Source organism: Sipha flava, unplaced genomic scaffold (genome assembly GCF_003268045.1).
Source record: "Sipha flava isolate LNK unplaced genomic scaffold, YSA_version1 46_pilon_pilon, whole genome shotgun sequence".
NCBI lineage: Eukaryota > Metazoa > Arthropoda > Insecta > Hemiptera > Aphididae > Sipha > Sipha flava.
Window position 1 is genome coordinate 1,693,278 of NW_020273250.1, and position 17,467 is coordinate 1,710,744.

The 17,467-nt window shown below is 27.3% G+C and overlaps 2 protein-coding genes across 2 annotated transcripts in view; one reads left to right on the forward strand and one right to left on the reverse strand.

Annotated features, from left to right (window-relative positions):
• The window catches only part of LOC112689733, a gene marked incomplete in the record, with an annotated part of 415,778 nt that overhangs the window by 283,754 nt on the left and 114,557 nt on the right, over positions 1-17,467 (reverse strand).
• On the forward strand, positions 73-16,018 carry LOC112689732. The gene is made up of 4 exons (XM_025563559.1): positions 73-304; positions 5,649-5,752; positions 11,155-11,623; positions 15,620-16,018. The coding sequence occupies exons 1-4, from the start codon at positions 263-265 to the stop codon at positions 15,839-15,841; spliced, it is 837 nt and encodes a 278-aa protein (XP_025419344.1). The 5' UTR covers positions 73-262; the 3' UTR covers positions 15,842-16,018.

Consider the following 17,467-nt stretch of genomic DNA (forward strand, 5'->3'; position numbering starts at 1 on the left):
AACGGTACATACGTATACGTTTATATTTGAGTATATGTGTGTGTGTTTAAAATTTAATGCATATTTTTTTAATATCACATAACAACATTTGGCAATCGGTACAACAGTAACAAAAAATAATGACTGCGTTTTTAGAGGCCGCCTGGAAATTGTTGACGGCATTTAAGCAATATATTTATGCTGCAACTGCACAAGTAATTCACACTTGGAACACACTTTTCAACTAAGTGCAGAACAAATAATTTACAGATCAACGATTATAATGGCGAGAATAAATTTACGTCAAATTCTCTTCACTGTTCAGGTAAAATAATATATCTGTTATCACGTCGAACGTTCGCATAAACGTGACTTCCGTCGAGATTAATAATATAATAGTATAATTCTTATTTTTCAACGTCTTACCAATGCTATATTTGAAATAATCATATGTTAAAATATCTCAACGAGTGTTATTAATCAAACCGAAATGTTGGGATGCTCGGATTAATGATACAACGTTAAGTATCAATATAAGATTTAATTAGTCCTTAATTTTCAAACCGTATAAAGTTATATGTTTATCTGATCAAGTTAAATTATTCACAATGTATTAATTATTATTTTCAAAATATATAAATTAATCATTTTTATTTATAAATAGATTAATAAATTGGTAGCCTGGGGTACCATTATACATGCAATGAATGAATGTTTTCGTAACAAAATTCATCATCAAGTATAAACAAAGTCAATTAGATCACGACTTATAGTCTAATAGATTTTATTTACTCTGTATATATCTGATGATGAATTTACAATTGGAAACCAGTTGTAAATTACACATTTAATAATACTCCAGGATACACATTAATTAATTTATAAATTCATTATCTAGTATTAACATTTTAATGCATTTTGTTTCATTTCATTGTTAAACTATTTTCAATTAAAAGTTTATAATTTTAAATTATACATTTCTAATTTATAGACATTGTTTTATGACATATATCCATCATGAGTTTTAATTTCATGATCACTACTGAAATTGTTGATGATTTTATGATATTTGGTCTAAAGAAAGTTATTATCTCTTGTTAAACAATTTGGTTCCATAATATTTAAATCTTTTACTATTGTCCAGGAAAAATATTCATTACTAATTCTAATAAAAATTGTATTTATTATTTAAATGTATTAATACTTTTATTAATTACTTTTACTTGGCATGGTAAATTTAAGAACAATGCAATTAATTGCTTACTGCATGATTTACACGATTGGAGTAAACATTGTAAACAATTCATGTTTAAAGTTATGTTATAATAATTTATTATAATTTAATTTTTAAGACCATCAGTAAAAGCTATAAAAGAAATTATACCCACCTTTATTTACATAGATAATACAAATATAAGATAAATTAAAATCAATAAATTAAATATGTAATGAACCAAAGAATCACTATTGTCATTAAATATTTTTAACTAAATTCACGGTAATGTTGAAATTATAAATATAATAAACTATAAAATCAAATCATTTCAATATAAAGAGACCACGAAAATATGGATTGTAGCATAAATATTTTAAATTAAACTCAAGGAACATAACACTTTATAATTTAAAAATAGTAAAATTCATTTTTCAAATTAATATATTGAATAAAATCAAATAAAATGTTAGTTACCTTATATTTATATTATTACTTGCGAATACTTTTATTTTTTTAACATTATTTTCTAAAACCGATAAAACAATATTATTCACACGAACATTTGAAATGTGAAATATTATATTATTAATTTGATTTCAATATTTATCAAATATTTGATTAAATTATTAAATTACTTTCAATATTTTTTTTATATATAATAGTGACGGGTCGAAAACGAACCTAACTGAAAACTAGGTGTTCGGTTCGGTTCATAATCCGAACTCAAAATTAAAGAAAATCGACCAGAACTATTTACCAATTAGGTATATTCAAAATTTGAACTTGAAAATATTCTTAATCGAACAATCTAAAATGAATTTTCTATACTTTATAGTTTATAGTAAGTGTCATAGTAATATTAACTATTTTTTTTAATATTATTATGATTAGGTATGATAAAATAAAATAATTCTATGTTGAAGCATGTGATTATTTTTGTAAATATCTATAGATAATATTATCACAGATTAATTTTCATATGATACGTAATAATATGATCAAAACCACAAATCTATTTTTGAAAAAGTGAAAAGGAAAAAAATAAACGTTTTTTGTACCTTATATTTTTAAAAATTTTATCAGAAACAATAGCATTGGATGTTAATAAATAATTATTATAATTATTTTTTAGATGTATTAAATTTTGTACAATGTAAGTAACATTTTCATTATCTCAATCTTTCTATATAAAAAAAAAAAAAAAGAATGATGAGTTCAAATTTTATATTAGTTATATAGTTATATTAGTTCAGTTCGGGTCCGTAATATTTTGACAACATTTGGTTCAAGTTCGGTTCGACACCGAAAAATCAGGTTCAATCCATCACTAATATATATTATATAAGTATATGCACTATATATGTAATATACAGATTATTGTGTGGTCGAAATTCATACATAACTCTAATAAACCCGAGCCACAATTCGTACGTCCAACTAAAAAGCATGGACCGAAATTCGTGTTTTATTTAGACTTTATTCAGAAGTCGGGTCGCAATTCACTGATAACGCTATAGTTAAGGACCATAAGTACGCTCATATATTGTACTATGTGGTGAATGAACTGTATTTTTGCGTGTATTCGGGTGTGAATAACGGAAAGTGAGCAGAATGTTGGACGGCACATAGTATTATGACTCATTTTCTATAAACAATTTGAAGAGTTTTATTTTTCATGTAAGAGTAAATCGTCGGTCGAGCTTTTCGTACACAAAAGATGTTGCCAATGTTCTGTTCACGTTCACACCTGCTTAAATACGTTACATGGGTGCCGTTGCACGTATCATTTTGTGTACACGATATATTATAAGGAAGCTAAGAAACTTTTCGTAATATCATGAAATCGACTTAATATGCATCGGTGGTCGCTTGTAATGGCGATGTGAGTCTTATGCGTGCATTACCTTCGATTTACGATACGCTTGAAATATTCCGTCATTCACTTTGCGATTAAGCCGTTTGATAAGTATAAAACGTATGATATAAAATGGTTAAGAAAAGAAATTGTGGATTTCAATGGCTCTTGGTGGGGAGGACAAGGCAAACCATGGTGAGGGATTTAAAAATAGTTTTCAATGGCACACGACAGAAAAGCGAAAATTACCATAATCGGTATACATTTTTTCTCGGCAGTGGGACGAAGTGAACACACTCATTTCCTGTTTTATTTTTGCAACGATCTAAAGATGAAATGAATCGTGCGTAATATCTTAGGTTTAAAACGTCGTGGAAAATAATCGAGGAAAAATCATCCAAGGACCACTACGCATCACTAAACAAACATGATGTTAATACAATGTTAAACGATTCCAAAGTTCTGAAAAAGGGAAAACTGTATCCAGTCTATAAGTTTTATCTCTTTATTTTCAATATCTTTAATAAACAATGTTGCCGTAGCATTATCAGTTATCAACTCAACAAAATACTATGTTTCTAACCTCAAATGGAATACCGTGATTTATTTGAAACATATGTAAACCCTTCCTTTTAATTGTATTCTCATATTCCTTTAAACGAACACTGTAAAATTTATTTTTTTTTAACAGCTTGTACATGCAATGTATAACGAGAGACGTTCGAAAAATTATTTCAACTGATTTCAGTACGTACCGATATGAAATTAGTTTAGCCTTAGTATAAATTATTACGAGTATTATCCATAATCGTACGGATTCAGTTGTTCGATTGAGATATCGATAGTCACCAAAAAATTGCAAGATATTACACCACTAAGTGTAGTCCAATTCTTGGAGTGATAATTATTTTTCTTAATTTTTTTTTTTTATTATTATGGAATTATAGTATTCCAACAAATTATAAAACAGTAAGTTTCGAATCAATTGTTAAAACAATTATCCGACATACAAGATGCATTATTCGTTTAGTAGTAAATATAAACCACGTACCGCTGTACATGTACATGAAGAGAGGATGGTGTAAAACTGATTTCAGATTCATGTCATGACTATCATGTCAGACATTGTGGAGCATTTTCATTCCACATTTTTTTTGTCCGTGCATTATATTTTCGATTACTGGCAATTGAAAAATTACATTTTGAAAAATGAATTATAATATTCTTAACACAGAACATTTCTTTGATGGGTTCAGAATAACGAACATACATTTAATATTCCATACGGTTTTAAACCAATTTATTTGTTATATATAATATGATGTTATGCAGTGTTTTAACAGTGGCAAGAAATAGGGAAAAATGATTTATACATTTGGTTCAGAAGAGATAATTGCTATAGGATTTATATTTCCGTAGGTAATTTAACGTATAGTTTTGTGATTTAAAAAAAATATGATTATTTATAATACAAATTGCAAAAACAGTGTTGAAGTTTTTTCCATTTCACTGTCGCGTGATAATGCAGTGTCATACAATGATTTTAAAATATATTATTGGTTCAATAATGCTAAAAAATATTGATCTAACATTACATAATAACAACTACAACATAACTAATAAATAAATAATGTAACGCTAAAATAAGAACATAAATATTACTTAAATATTGGTTTATTGTGTTCTGTATATATTTATGAAGTTTAATAAATTGTCATAATTATCAAGTACCTACAGTTAGTATTATTATTATATATTATTTATATTTTATTCGATATATTCGTAAATAATTTATTGTAATATGCGACATAGATATATATACAACATAAAAACGAACCATCCTATTACAATTTAACTTATATTCTATTTTATTTTAAGTTGATTGTAACTATTTTGTAAATTATTTATTAGTTATGGCCAAAATTATGACTACCTATTGCATCTTAATATTATAATTGGAATTTATATTAATTATTTAGTTTCTCAAAAGTAAGATTCTAGTTAGAAAAGGGATTGAAAAATACTATAGAAAAAATACCTTAAAGCGTAATAACAATGTTGCTGTAAGAAGACTGTGTGAAGAAAAATAGAACCAGAAATCTGATGGAGGGAAGTTGCAGAAGACAGAGATAGATGACATTTATATTTAGTGATATTAAAGTCTGGAACCAAAGAGAAGAAAGAAAAAAATTATTTATATTAAAAAGCCATTGCAATGTAACTCAAAATTATAATGCATGTGTCTCATCATGGCCGACCAAAATAACGTAAACTAATTAGTATATATTTGTTGTATACATAAATTCCCAAATAGTAACCATATTTTATAAAATATCCATTACGTACTATTTTATTTTAGTTTAAACGAAACAAAATATTGATGACCTCAGAACATGTTTAATGCTTTTTGAAATAATTAAACAATCATAAAATATTTATACTCTAATATGCTAATTTTCCATTTATTTTTATTATGTTTTAAATATATATAAGAATATAGAAAAAAAAAATTTTATCATTTATAACTTATGATCAGATTTATCGAGAGTTTTTTTGATAAATTATATTTTTGTAGTTTCATTGAATTCAATGTTTCAGTTGGCTTTCGTTGCAGTCAGCTTTCTTGCTGTAGATGTCAATGGATTTAGCGCTTTTGAATGGAGTAAAAGTCTAACAAAATCAGCAGCTCGAAGTCTAGTCAAGTATTTATAATTTATTATAAAATACTATAAAATGTAATTATATGAATTTAAAAATATTTATTAACTATGGATTTTAAATGACTTAAACTATTTAAATTCATAAAAAAAGTTTTACGCTTTAAGAAATCTTTTAAATTATTTTATAAATTAAATTTATTTTAAAATATACGTATAATATATTTATTATATGTTTCACATTAGTCATAATAAAAATAACGCTATCATTTTCTAATAATTCTAAAAATGTTTATGTAAATTTATGCTTACTTTATTTATAAATTTGTTAATGTCTAAGATATATTATAAATTAAGATAACAAAGTACAGCGGGTTTAATGATTTTTTTTAAATATCTAACCAAGGGCGCTCATAGGAAAATTCTAAAAGAGGGGACAACATTTTAATTTATCAATCTATTCATAAAAAGGAATAACCCATGATATAGAAAAGGGTTTACAATTTTAAATTATACTATTACATTATATATATATATCAAACTGGAAGACTATAAAATAATTATTATTTAACCAATTTACCATAAAAGTAATTTATTGAAATTTATTTAATTAATAATATAAATTGGAACTTAAAATATTAATTTACAAATATTATATAAATATTATGGTTGTGTATACATACACACTCATATATATATATACTGTATTTCTGGAAATACTCAATATTTTAAGAATTGATAATCATCCATAGAATAGAAACGAAAAAGCGTATTATTATTTATAGCTGTTAACCTGATTTTCCAAACTAAATAAATAGATTTTTCATAAACAAATTATAGATTTTCATATATTAAATTCAGTTTTTAAATTCTATTTAAATAAATATTTTCTGATCATAGTAAACAATTTTTCAAGATTTTTGACATTTTCCGGGGGGGGGGGGGGGGGTGTCCCTCCCTTTCCCCCCAAATATGGGCGCCCTTGTATCTAACGATACTTATATATCACGATGTTACGATCATGATAATATAGATAAAATACAAAACCTAATTTGTCTTATACTTAATCTAATGAAAATAAAATAAAACACACATTTATTTCATATATAAAATGCATAGTTACGTTTAAAATATCCGCAAGCTTATTTTTTTGCCCTTTTATTTTTATTACGCATACATTTTTTAATGATTTTATACCAAAACTTCGAAAATATGTACGTTTGTTACATTTATTTTATTATATTCCACAACTTAAGTTTAAATAATTATAAAGATACATTTTTCCACCCAATTTTATAATATTTAACTTTACGTTTAATATCAATTATAAACCGTTGATTCTGAATTCAAAAAATTTATCAAATATTATTATTAAATAGCTCTGACCGATTTACTAACTCTTTTTACATTTTGCTTAGCTATTTCAAAAAAATTGTCTTATTTTTTTTTCACTGAATAAAATCAATATTGCACTCTTTTAAAAATATAATTAAACAATATTTCTTTAACAGATAGTAACGTAACACAAATTTTATTTTAAAAATTACATTTACCAAGTTATTTAAACTTCAACATATGTATGACGATTTCGAAATATGTAATAATAATTATATTTCTATAGGCAATATTCTGTAATCAAAGTCTTAAATATATCAATAGTGATCATAAACATTGAAATGGCTTAATATTTAAAAACTCATACTACGTCATTGAATACAAAATACATTTTGTGATAAACGAGAATGAGTAAACAGCGAGGTAATAAAAACATCCTAGTCACGTTCCTACGTGCTTAATATACAAGTACTTTTAGATAAACATTGACATTTTGCAAATGAATGCTATTTGTCTCATAATCATTAACTGTCTATAAACGTAACAGAAAAAAGCAAATAAACTAGCTTGCTGATCTCATTAAATAATAAAAAATTTTACAAATCATCGCTCGAAATCAAAATAAACATTTAATCATGGGCGAAGCCGTGATAGATCGGCTAGTAAGTAAATAACACTATAGTGATATTTGTATTATATATATATATTAGGGTGGTCCTTAAATTTGAAGTTCAAAAAATAGTTCATCTCATCCCCTAAAACAGTGTATATACATACAAAAATAAACCATACAAAGTATGAGATCAATTGAATAAAGTTAACCTGTGCCTATTTGAACTGAAATATTTGCTATTACGTATGTCGTAAATTGTAGTTTGAATTGAAATTTATTACGGAAACTAAATTAAATTAAATTATATTTGCGGTAATTTTTGTTCTAGAATTTTTTTAATATCTTCAATTGTTGGTGAGATGTATTAACTTTAGTAATTTAAAAACTGTCTTTTTGACATTTTTTAATATTATAACATATATTACAATTTGTATTGTTTATTTATTTATAACTTTGTCTATAATTTTTTGCATATCTCCAAACGTTATTTTTATAAATCAAAGCAACTTATATAGGTATTATTTGTATCGGCTCTTACCGTATTGTTTACGTAAATTAAACAACAAAAATTCTCTAGTCTAGAGATTAGTTTTTGAACAGCCGTCAGACGTCACTTGTTTTTAATAGTGTTTGTATTAATTTTTTTTTTCTTAAAAAAAAAATGTTCGTGAATTTATAATATGATATGTTAGAAAATAAAATATAATGTTTATTTATTGGGTAATGAATGCAATCAAATTACAGGTGATAAATTTCCGTCCATTAAGTAGGCTCTATCAGATTATTTCTACAATTTACGAGTTGTTAAATCAAACAAACGCGAAAGTGCTCGTCTCGCTATACGTGAAATATTAATATTTTGAGAAAAAGCAAGAACTTCTGTAGAAGTAATTCAGCTATAAATGTGTCGTTATAAAATTATATTTATTTTTCTATCAATATTCTTAAACTTAAGATTGCCTCTCTAGTATTGTTGGCGACTATATCCGGGTATAAGATTTGCGGGTGTATAGAACCTGTGAGAGACTGGTTAGGTAATAATAATGTCGATAAAATACTAAACCAATTCGATTTGATGAACTAAAAAGTGGACTGTATATTAAACATAAAAACACTAATAATTACAATGCTACTGTCGGCAGAACGCGACATACCCTATTTTAATATAATATTCGGCCTGATGCCGGTATAGAAACGCAACAGTGCGCGAAATGACAATGTTCGGCCCGAGGCCGATAAAAAACGCGACAGTACGCGATATAAAAATATTATAAAAAGTGATCCCGGCGATCACTACTGATGAATTGTTTAGTTTACAACAACTAACTGGGTAACTGACAAACTATGTAGAGTCCAGAGCATGTCGGTCTTTTATATCCGTAGCGCACGATAGCTTGAAAATTCTAGAAATTATGCGGCTACGCCGCCCGCAAACCGGTTTTTCCGAGAAACACGTGCCACCGTGCGCCCGGTCGTAGACCGTCGGTGCCCACGAACTACCCCGAGAATAATCTTGACAAAACTATTTCAAACAAGTACCTTTGTTCTTTCTGAACTCGAACTGATCATTACTTAACTTTTTTTACTACTAGATATAATATGTAAACATTTTTAGTTTTTAAAATATTCACGGAATTATAAAAAAAAAAAAATAGTTTTTATACTGAGGTACAATATATCTCACCAAAAATTAAAAATATTAAAAAAATGTTTGAAAATATAGTGTAATTTAATTTATTATTCATAATAAATTTCAATTTGAGCTACAATTTTCGACTTATTTTATTTGCTCCTTAATGTACGTGAAGATGTTTTATGTCTTCATTTTTAAATAAATCAACGGAATTTTTAGAATTGCATATTACTAAAGGTTTTTCAAATTTATCAATTTTTCAAGTTAATTCATAACATGACCATTTTTTTTAGATTTCACCAGAATTACAACTTAAAAAAAAAATCATTTTTTTTTAAACTTTTATACACTATTCGTCCACTGTTTCTAAATCAACCAATTTACTCTCATCACAAACAACCTTAAAAGAAATATTATACTGTGCTTTAAATTTATTAAGCCAATCGTTTGAAGTTTTAACATTTAAAATTCAAAATTCTTTACTTGTTTTACCTACAATCTTTTTGAGTATTGGTCGTCAGATTGAAATACTTTTCACAAAACAATTCGTACACAATATCATTGATATTAATTAATATTGGTCTTAAGACGTTTTATAGTTTTTATTACATCGTTACCATTACATTTTTTATAGTTTTAAAGTCCATACCTTTATTTTCTATTAAATCGGTGGCTTGAGTTCTGCCTATTTTAAATTTATATGCGTTCAGCACGCGCATTCCCATGTTTTCTTTCATAATATTCTAAAAGCTTGATTTTTTTCTGCTACAGTTAGGTGTTTACGTTTGGACGCCATCATAACCACTCACTTCAAAACATTTTCAGTTGACACCACAACTAACAAAACAATAAAATACACAGACCCAATTGTTCATAGCGTAATCGTAAAATTTTGATAAAATAACTATATACTGTCACAAATAATTTGGGCGAGCCACGCAACTTACATTTTTATATGTACATATTTCTATTACCTAAGCACTTTATCTTATATTTTGATCGATATTTAGAGTGCTTGCTGTATAGGTGTATTATTGTATTTTATCCGAAGCACTTGAAGAGTCCAAAAAAAATTATCGTTGTTTAGAGGTGACCATTTCGGAAGTCTTAGTGTATTTATCTGTGTGTGGGTGTGTGTGTGTGTGTGTGTGTGTGTTTGTGTTATAATAGAGATCAAAACGATTATTACTATCACAAATCGTTTTGTAAAATTGTAATTTATGTACAACTTTAATTAAATATCTAAATAACACACTCCCATATCCATGATATTGTCAACGTAGCAAAAAAAATAAAAAATAAAAAAAATATTAACTACCTCAACTGAAAGAAATATTATTCCACTTTCGATAATCGTGTTCGTCGATGTATACAAACGATAATATATATAATAAAATAATAAAAGCCAAAATCGTAAATCATTTATAAATAAATAAACAAATAATGTATTTATTTATTTATTTCTATACCTAGACTATTTGTTTATTATAATATTATACATAACAAAGTAGGTACTAGTAAGAATGTTAACATAAGGGAATCAATATACACTCACAAGGTGCTGTGTACGAAGTTACATAAACCTTTCAATAAAAACGTTTACGGATTCGACTAACGGTTATGCGAAAAATAATATGTTGCACGAGTCGGATCTACAACTACCGTTAAGGAGATACCGCGACTGTTAAGTTAGATTAGGAATCCATTCCGAAAACCACTAGAAAGAGATTTCATACATGTCCACATGGTTGAACACGGACTTTTTTTTTTTTAATCCCAACCCTGCAGAAGCAATCGTCGGTAGTGTGTTTATGAACTCATGTACTATCACCTTCTTCACCAACCCTAAATCCTTTCTGACTGCAGGATGCCGTCAATGATGATGGACGGTTCACAGATTATGACACAAAAGATCGTTGGCACAGTTGGCAACGCGGTGAGCCAAGTGACGCCGCTTAAAACGGTCGTGGACTCGACCGGCCGAATAATGTCCAACGTGCTGGGATCGACGAGTAGGCTGCTGGGCAAGGACGTGCGGCCGGAGCATGAGATGATGTTCCTGTACAGCCGACAGCTCACCAACCTAGGCACGGCTCGTCAATACCAGAACGCGATTAAGGAGGTCATCGGGCTGGCACTGTACAATGTGGTGTTGCATGGCGACGAGATGGAGGGCAAACGGTACACCGGCGTCGACGCTGCAACGATGCCCGTGCTCGATCGCGTAGTGAAGGATCTCCAAATGGCCGGGGCCGGGCAGCCGGAAATCGACGATATCGTTTGGCTGCTGGGCCGCAACGGCAAGGCCGACATACCCGAGGATATGGAAAAACAGGTCGCGTTTGTATACATATATTTGTGTTCGTGCTTGTGCGTGTGTGTGTGTGTGTGCACACGTGCTTCGTTGTTGACGGTATGGTTTTTTGGTAGAACATTATATACGAAGTTTATGGCATGATGCGAGAACAGTATAAAAGTTCATAATTTTTTTTCGAACATCATGGATTTGAAAATTAAAAAAAAAAAAAAATTGGTACGCAATAAAGAAAAATTTCTCTATCACCGTTTACTATATTTGTATCTAATGGTATGTTAATTGAATTGCGGAATATTGAACTGATTGTATAATATTTTAATAATTTATAATTTTTACCTCAAAGTATTATTAATTTCCTTGTTTAAGAAAAAAAAAAATCTTACAGGAATTGAACTCTAATAACGTTATTTTAAAAAATCAAAATTATTTTAACAGTATTTTCTCTGATTCGTTAACTATTATCGTTAACTGATTCCTGAGTGTGAAAATGGAGAAGCTACAGACTGTTTGAAAACTCGTAAAATATTATTTTAAATCTACAACAGTAAACGATCGTTTGTTACGAACGAACAAAAAATATTTTAAAGATCGAAATTAATACAACCATAAAATATTAATTTTTTTTCTACTGTGCTTCTGTTTCCAAAGATAAACGTAAACACAAGTTAGAAACCAAGTTTTACGGATTATATTGAGACAAGAATAAAAATCTAGGGGATCATATGAACTTAATTTATAGTAAAAACGTAAAAATCATGCAAAAATACATATACTTCTGTGAAATATATAATAATTTAGGGAAGAAAATCTTTTCTCGACTTTCCTATACGCATCAAAGCTTGTGAACGGGTTACGTTAGCGACTAAAACCATGACGCACTTGTTTCCTTCTACTACACTACACATCCAAATGTACATATAATATATAAATATTCGTTTATGACAATGAAGTTGTTTCAAGACAATACCACCATAAATGTCTATATATATTATATCTTGATGGAACGAAATTCTTTTCGGAACCAATAAACTCTGAAAACTTATTCAGATAATAATACACTTGTTGTTATTTCAAACTTAATTTATGATGACAACAAATATCTTGTATTTTATAATTCATTATTAGTTAACTCTATCGTTTTCACAATCACGCAAACACAAATCATGAATGATATTTTATTTAATCTAGAATCGGCGAATCATAAAATCATAATCAAATTATCACAATACATGTATTATGTTGTTACTTTTCTTTCTAGATCATTTCTTGCAATGTAAAGTTCTTGTAGTCATAAAACATTTTTGCTTTAAATTAAAATATTGTATTTATTTATTGGTAAAACTTTAGTGCATAGTATTAGTGCATTAGTATTATTACAAAATAATCAAAGAATAAAATAAAGAAATAATTATTCAAATTATTTTGTAAAAAATTAATTAATATTTAGAATCGATGAAAATAAACTATATTAGCTATTATATTTGACAAAACTCGTAAATCGGTTCATATTTTTAAACACAGATGCATATATAAGTAAGTATAAATATATTGTGATTGGTCGGACTTCGTAAGTAAAAACTTAAAATATTTTAATCATTTTATTTTACATACATGCAGATAAGTATATATGGCTCAAAGAAAAAAAAATAAGAATAATAAAGATAATAATAATAACAAAGAACATTGACAAATTATACTTTGAGGGACAGAATCGTTTTAACTATAAATGTAAATGAGGTAGAAAATAAAATATTTCGACGTAGTTTATCATAACGTTTATTTTATTTATTTTTTTAAAAAAAAATAAGTTATCATTATTTCATTTTTTCGTCTACAATTTATTATATTGTAACAGAAATGGAAAATGATACCCGATAAAAATACTATAAGTATATACATTGTTGATAAATCATCCATTTGGGATTTTTTTTTTCTTTCTTAGCGCTTGAGAACTATTACGTCATAACAGCCTTTGCTATCTATATTATTTTAACGTGCTTGAAATTATGAACTATTCCTAACGCAACTACGTAAATAATCGTATTTTGAACATAGTTGCCAGTACAATAAAATATTTGGTTTGTATGCATAATATGTAGTATCTCGGGCAATACAATAACACTAACTTTAGATTACGATTACTTAAGATATTTTTGTCCATAACAAACATAAACAAGTATTATAATATTATAAACGTTGTTCAAAACAAAACATAATGTTTGTATTGCATTTCTCTTGAATCACACGCGAATCATTCATTGAATTTAATTTAATTTTCACACGTCACAAAGTATAACATAAAAGAAATTTCAGTAACTATGTATACATACGCATATTGTTTGATATTCAACACTTAACGTGATATTCGTTTTGCGTATGGTGTACATTGATTACTAGTCAAAGACATTTAGTCTTCAAATGTATTCAAATATTTAAATACTTTTTTTTAAATTTTTTTTTCTTTTCTTTTAGCTTTTTATAAAAACAAGCACGGCAGTTAATTCAGTTCATTTATAAATGTTAGGTTATTTAGATTTAGCAGAGAAAAATTAAATAAAAAACTTCTGATCGATAGCTACAATAAAAAAATCATTACTGTATCTATCTATATGTAAACTGAAATAATATACGTATAAATGTCATGTATCTTAAAAAAAAACTTGAATTTAACGTAATAAATATATCTGACTGATCAATTAGTTGGAAGGTAATCGAAGAACAAAAAGAAAATATAATTGTCAAACTCATTAAAAAGTCGTTTTATAAAATTATTATGCCGTAATTTTTCATCCGAATTTTTATCCCTGTATTAAATTGGTTAAATGGGATTTTAAATAATTTACATTTTTTGACCTTGTATTAAAACCCTTTTTACGGATACTTCAAAACAAAAATCTAACTGGTAACATTCCTAAACCATTTGTAGAAGAAAACGTTTAACTACAAAAAAAGAATGTATTTTATTTTTGTTATTACGATAGTATATTATAGCAATTTTATTTTGGATTTAAGAGAAAAAACTTCGTTATAATTGTTATAATCGTTATAACCTTGCAATAATATGAAGTACAAAATAATATTCAAATAATTTGAAATTAGCAAACTTCGTTAGACAGATGAAATTACAAGAAGGTCATGGTTAATAATAACAAAATAGGTTCATCATTTAAATTCGAGTATTTAAAAATAAGAACCACCTACGGTATATTATGTGTTTTATTGCAGCCCCTCATGGTCCCTCATTAATTACGACGCACTGAAATGCCCTAATTACTTCATAAATACTGATGTACGCTTATTTCCGAAGTAATGTAGTATATTATTATAATAGTCAATTGTCATTAATCATTTCTCGCCCTGTACACACTTTGGTCTTCGAATCTTTGTCTAATACGTATATTATATGAACGACAAACCTATACAGGCAGAGCGAATAATAATAGTAATAATAATATTAATATTAATAATAATAATAACATGTAGCTCAACACGACAACACAGCAATAATCTTGAGCAGATACGATTTAATTCAACCCCAGTGAAGTTATTAAACCGACAGTGTCTAATAAGATACATTAAGTTACCCAAATAATATAGTTTGTTAATAAAACGCACGCGAATAGCATCGTAAGATACTTAAATTACGGCCCTCAAATCCCCTGACGCAATTACGCTGTAATTAATATGTGCACCTGGCTGACTTATGATCATCTTAACGACCTATTCATTTGAATAATTTAAAGCAATTATTAAGAAGAAAAAAATAAAAATTAACGGATATAGACTCGATGATAGTCGACTCAGGTCTTATTTTCTGCATATAGTATAAATAGGTATCTATTAAATAAAAAAATAAATTACAAGTAACAATATTGAGAAATCCTGAGAGTGAATAATAAATATGTAATGATAATTTAATTTTTCGTTTTAAATGACATATATCATCGATTTGATATGAAATCACGGTTTTTTTTTTTTTTTTTTTTTTAATAATAATTGTTACTGTGATTTCAGATTTTAGGAGTAATGAAAGATACCCATGGTAATTTCAGAACTAAAGGAATTATAGAAGAACTACGTTGGATTGCACAACATCCACATGGTTTCTATAAGTTGAACGAAAATGAATTAAATGATTACAAGTTAAACACGGATACACTGTTCAAAAGTTGCACAGTTATATATCCACCGAAATTCGAAACAATGGAGAAAAGCAACTCAAAAGTTTCTAATTAATCGCTAATAGTTGAAAAATATTTATGAAGTATAAATTATACTTAATTTAATAAATTATTCATTTATTGAATAAATATGAATTTTTGTGATGAGACCTATTACACATTCCAAGTACAAAATGTCTGTTGTAAAACAATAAATATATATTATTGAGTAAAAAGTAATTTTGTGTATTAATTCAATTCGATTTATTTTTATCAGAAAAATCTCAGTTTAAAATTATAGTAATAATGATATTTTAATGATTTTAAACAATAATTTATAGAATTTTTAACTAATTATTTAGAATACTAAAAAACACATTATTAAATTTCTTAATGTACATAGCTATAACATATAAGTTTACGCTTAAAAAATAATATATAAAAATGTATTTATTTATTCCAGGGAAATTTTGATCAAAATTAATAATGGCTGCTTCGTCACGGCTACATACTTTTTAAAAAAGTTATCTTAAAAAAAGAAACCAGATCAGATTATGGATTATGGTCTTAAATGTAAATGTATTTAGCTATTGTGTTTGGACTCTTAAACTTAACTGAAAGTATGTACCTATATCATAACATTCATTCCCTTTTCGAATATTTGAGTAGATAACGCTAAGTCTTATTTTATTTAATAACCATTGCACCATTACATGAATATTTAAGACGTTATCATTTTAACAGCTGTTATTGCAATATTGACTATAAAATTTATAAAACCCAAGTAATTACATAAAGTAATTTTTCACAGATTTTTAAAAGTTATGATTGAAGGAGTACAAAAATTTAATGAACTGATGAACTTAATAATTTTGATGTGAATTATATCTTAACTAGTAATTTTATCTAAAATTACTCAACTTTATTATTAAACACAAAAATAATCAATTCATAAAATATGATTTACATTATATTTCTATGCAGTTCTTACATTCTAGTTATATTTTTATTGTATTATGTTCATCGATAATTTTATTTTTTAATAAACAATAATAAAATAGATGGTTTCAGTAAGGTCATGTATTATACTCATCTGTATCAAAGCAGTCTAATCGCAAAGACGGAAATTCGGAGATCAAAATAATATTTTAATCACATATTCGTGCGTAGTATTATAATCATCACTTTTCAAAAGCTAATAGATTTAGATCGTACTGAGGTGTACCAACGTATATAAAATAGACATGTGTGTACTTGGGTTTTATCATAAATTCAATTTCATTTTACCCTTTCCCGTCTGAAACATATACATAATAACCGGACCGTGCGTGAGTGTGTCTAAAAGGTTTGCCACCGGGTAATCGATGCCCTTATCCGTTACCTAACCACAATGACCGTTCATACAGTACACACAAATATTATTATAATATATTGAAACGGCAACGATAAAGTGCATCATGCCATCATGTAGCTCACGTTTATGCATCCCAGCACTGCCGGTCCGTGGTTCTTCTAACAATAATATGTAAATTACGATGGCCTGCAATGACCGCGTTGTTCGGCGTTGGCTGCTATGCTGGGGCTGCAGCTGCAGTCACCCCATTTTGTAGCAACCCTAGACATATTATTATAATCGAGATATTAAGATAAACATATGTGTGTGTGTGTGTGTGTGTGTGTGTGTGTGTGTGTGTGTGTGTGT

Coding starts and splice junctions, on each gene's coding strand:
- LOC112689732 (XM_025563559.1), top strand. CDS start 263: ATGGCGAGAATAAATTTACGTCAAATTCTCTTCACTGTTCAG. Junction 305..5,648: donor AAATTCTCTTCACTGTTCAG/GTAAAATAATAT, acceptor TCAATGTTTCAG/TTGGCTTTCGTTGCAGTCAG. Junction 5,753..11,154: donor GCAGCTCGAAGTCTAGTCAA/GTATTTATAATT, acceptor TTCTGACTGCAG/GATGCCGTCAATGATGATGG.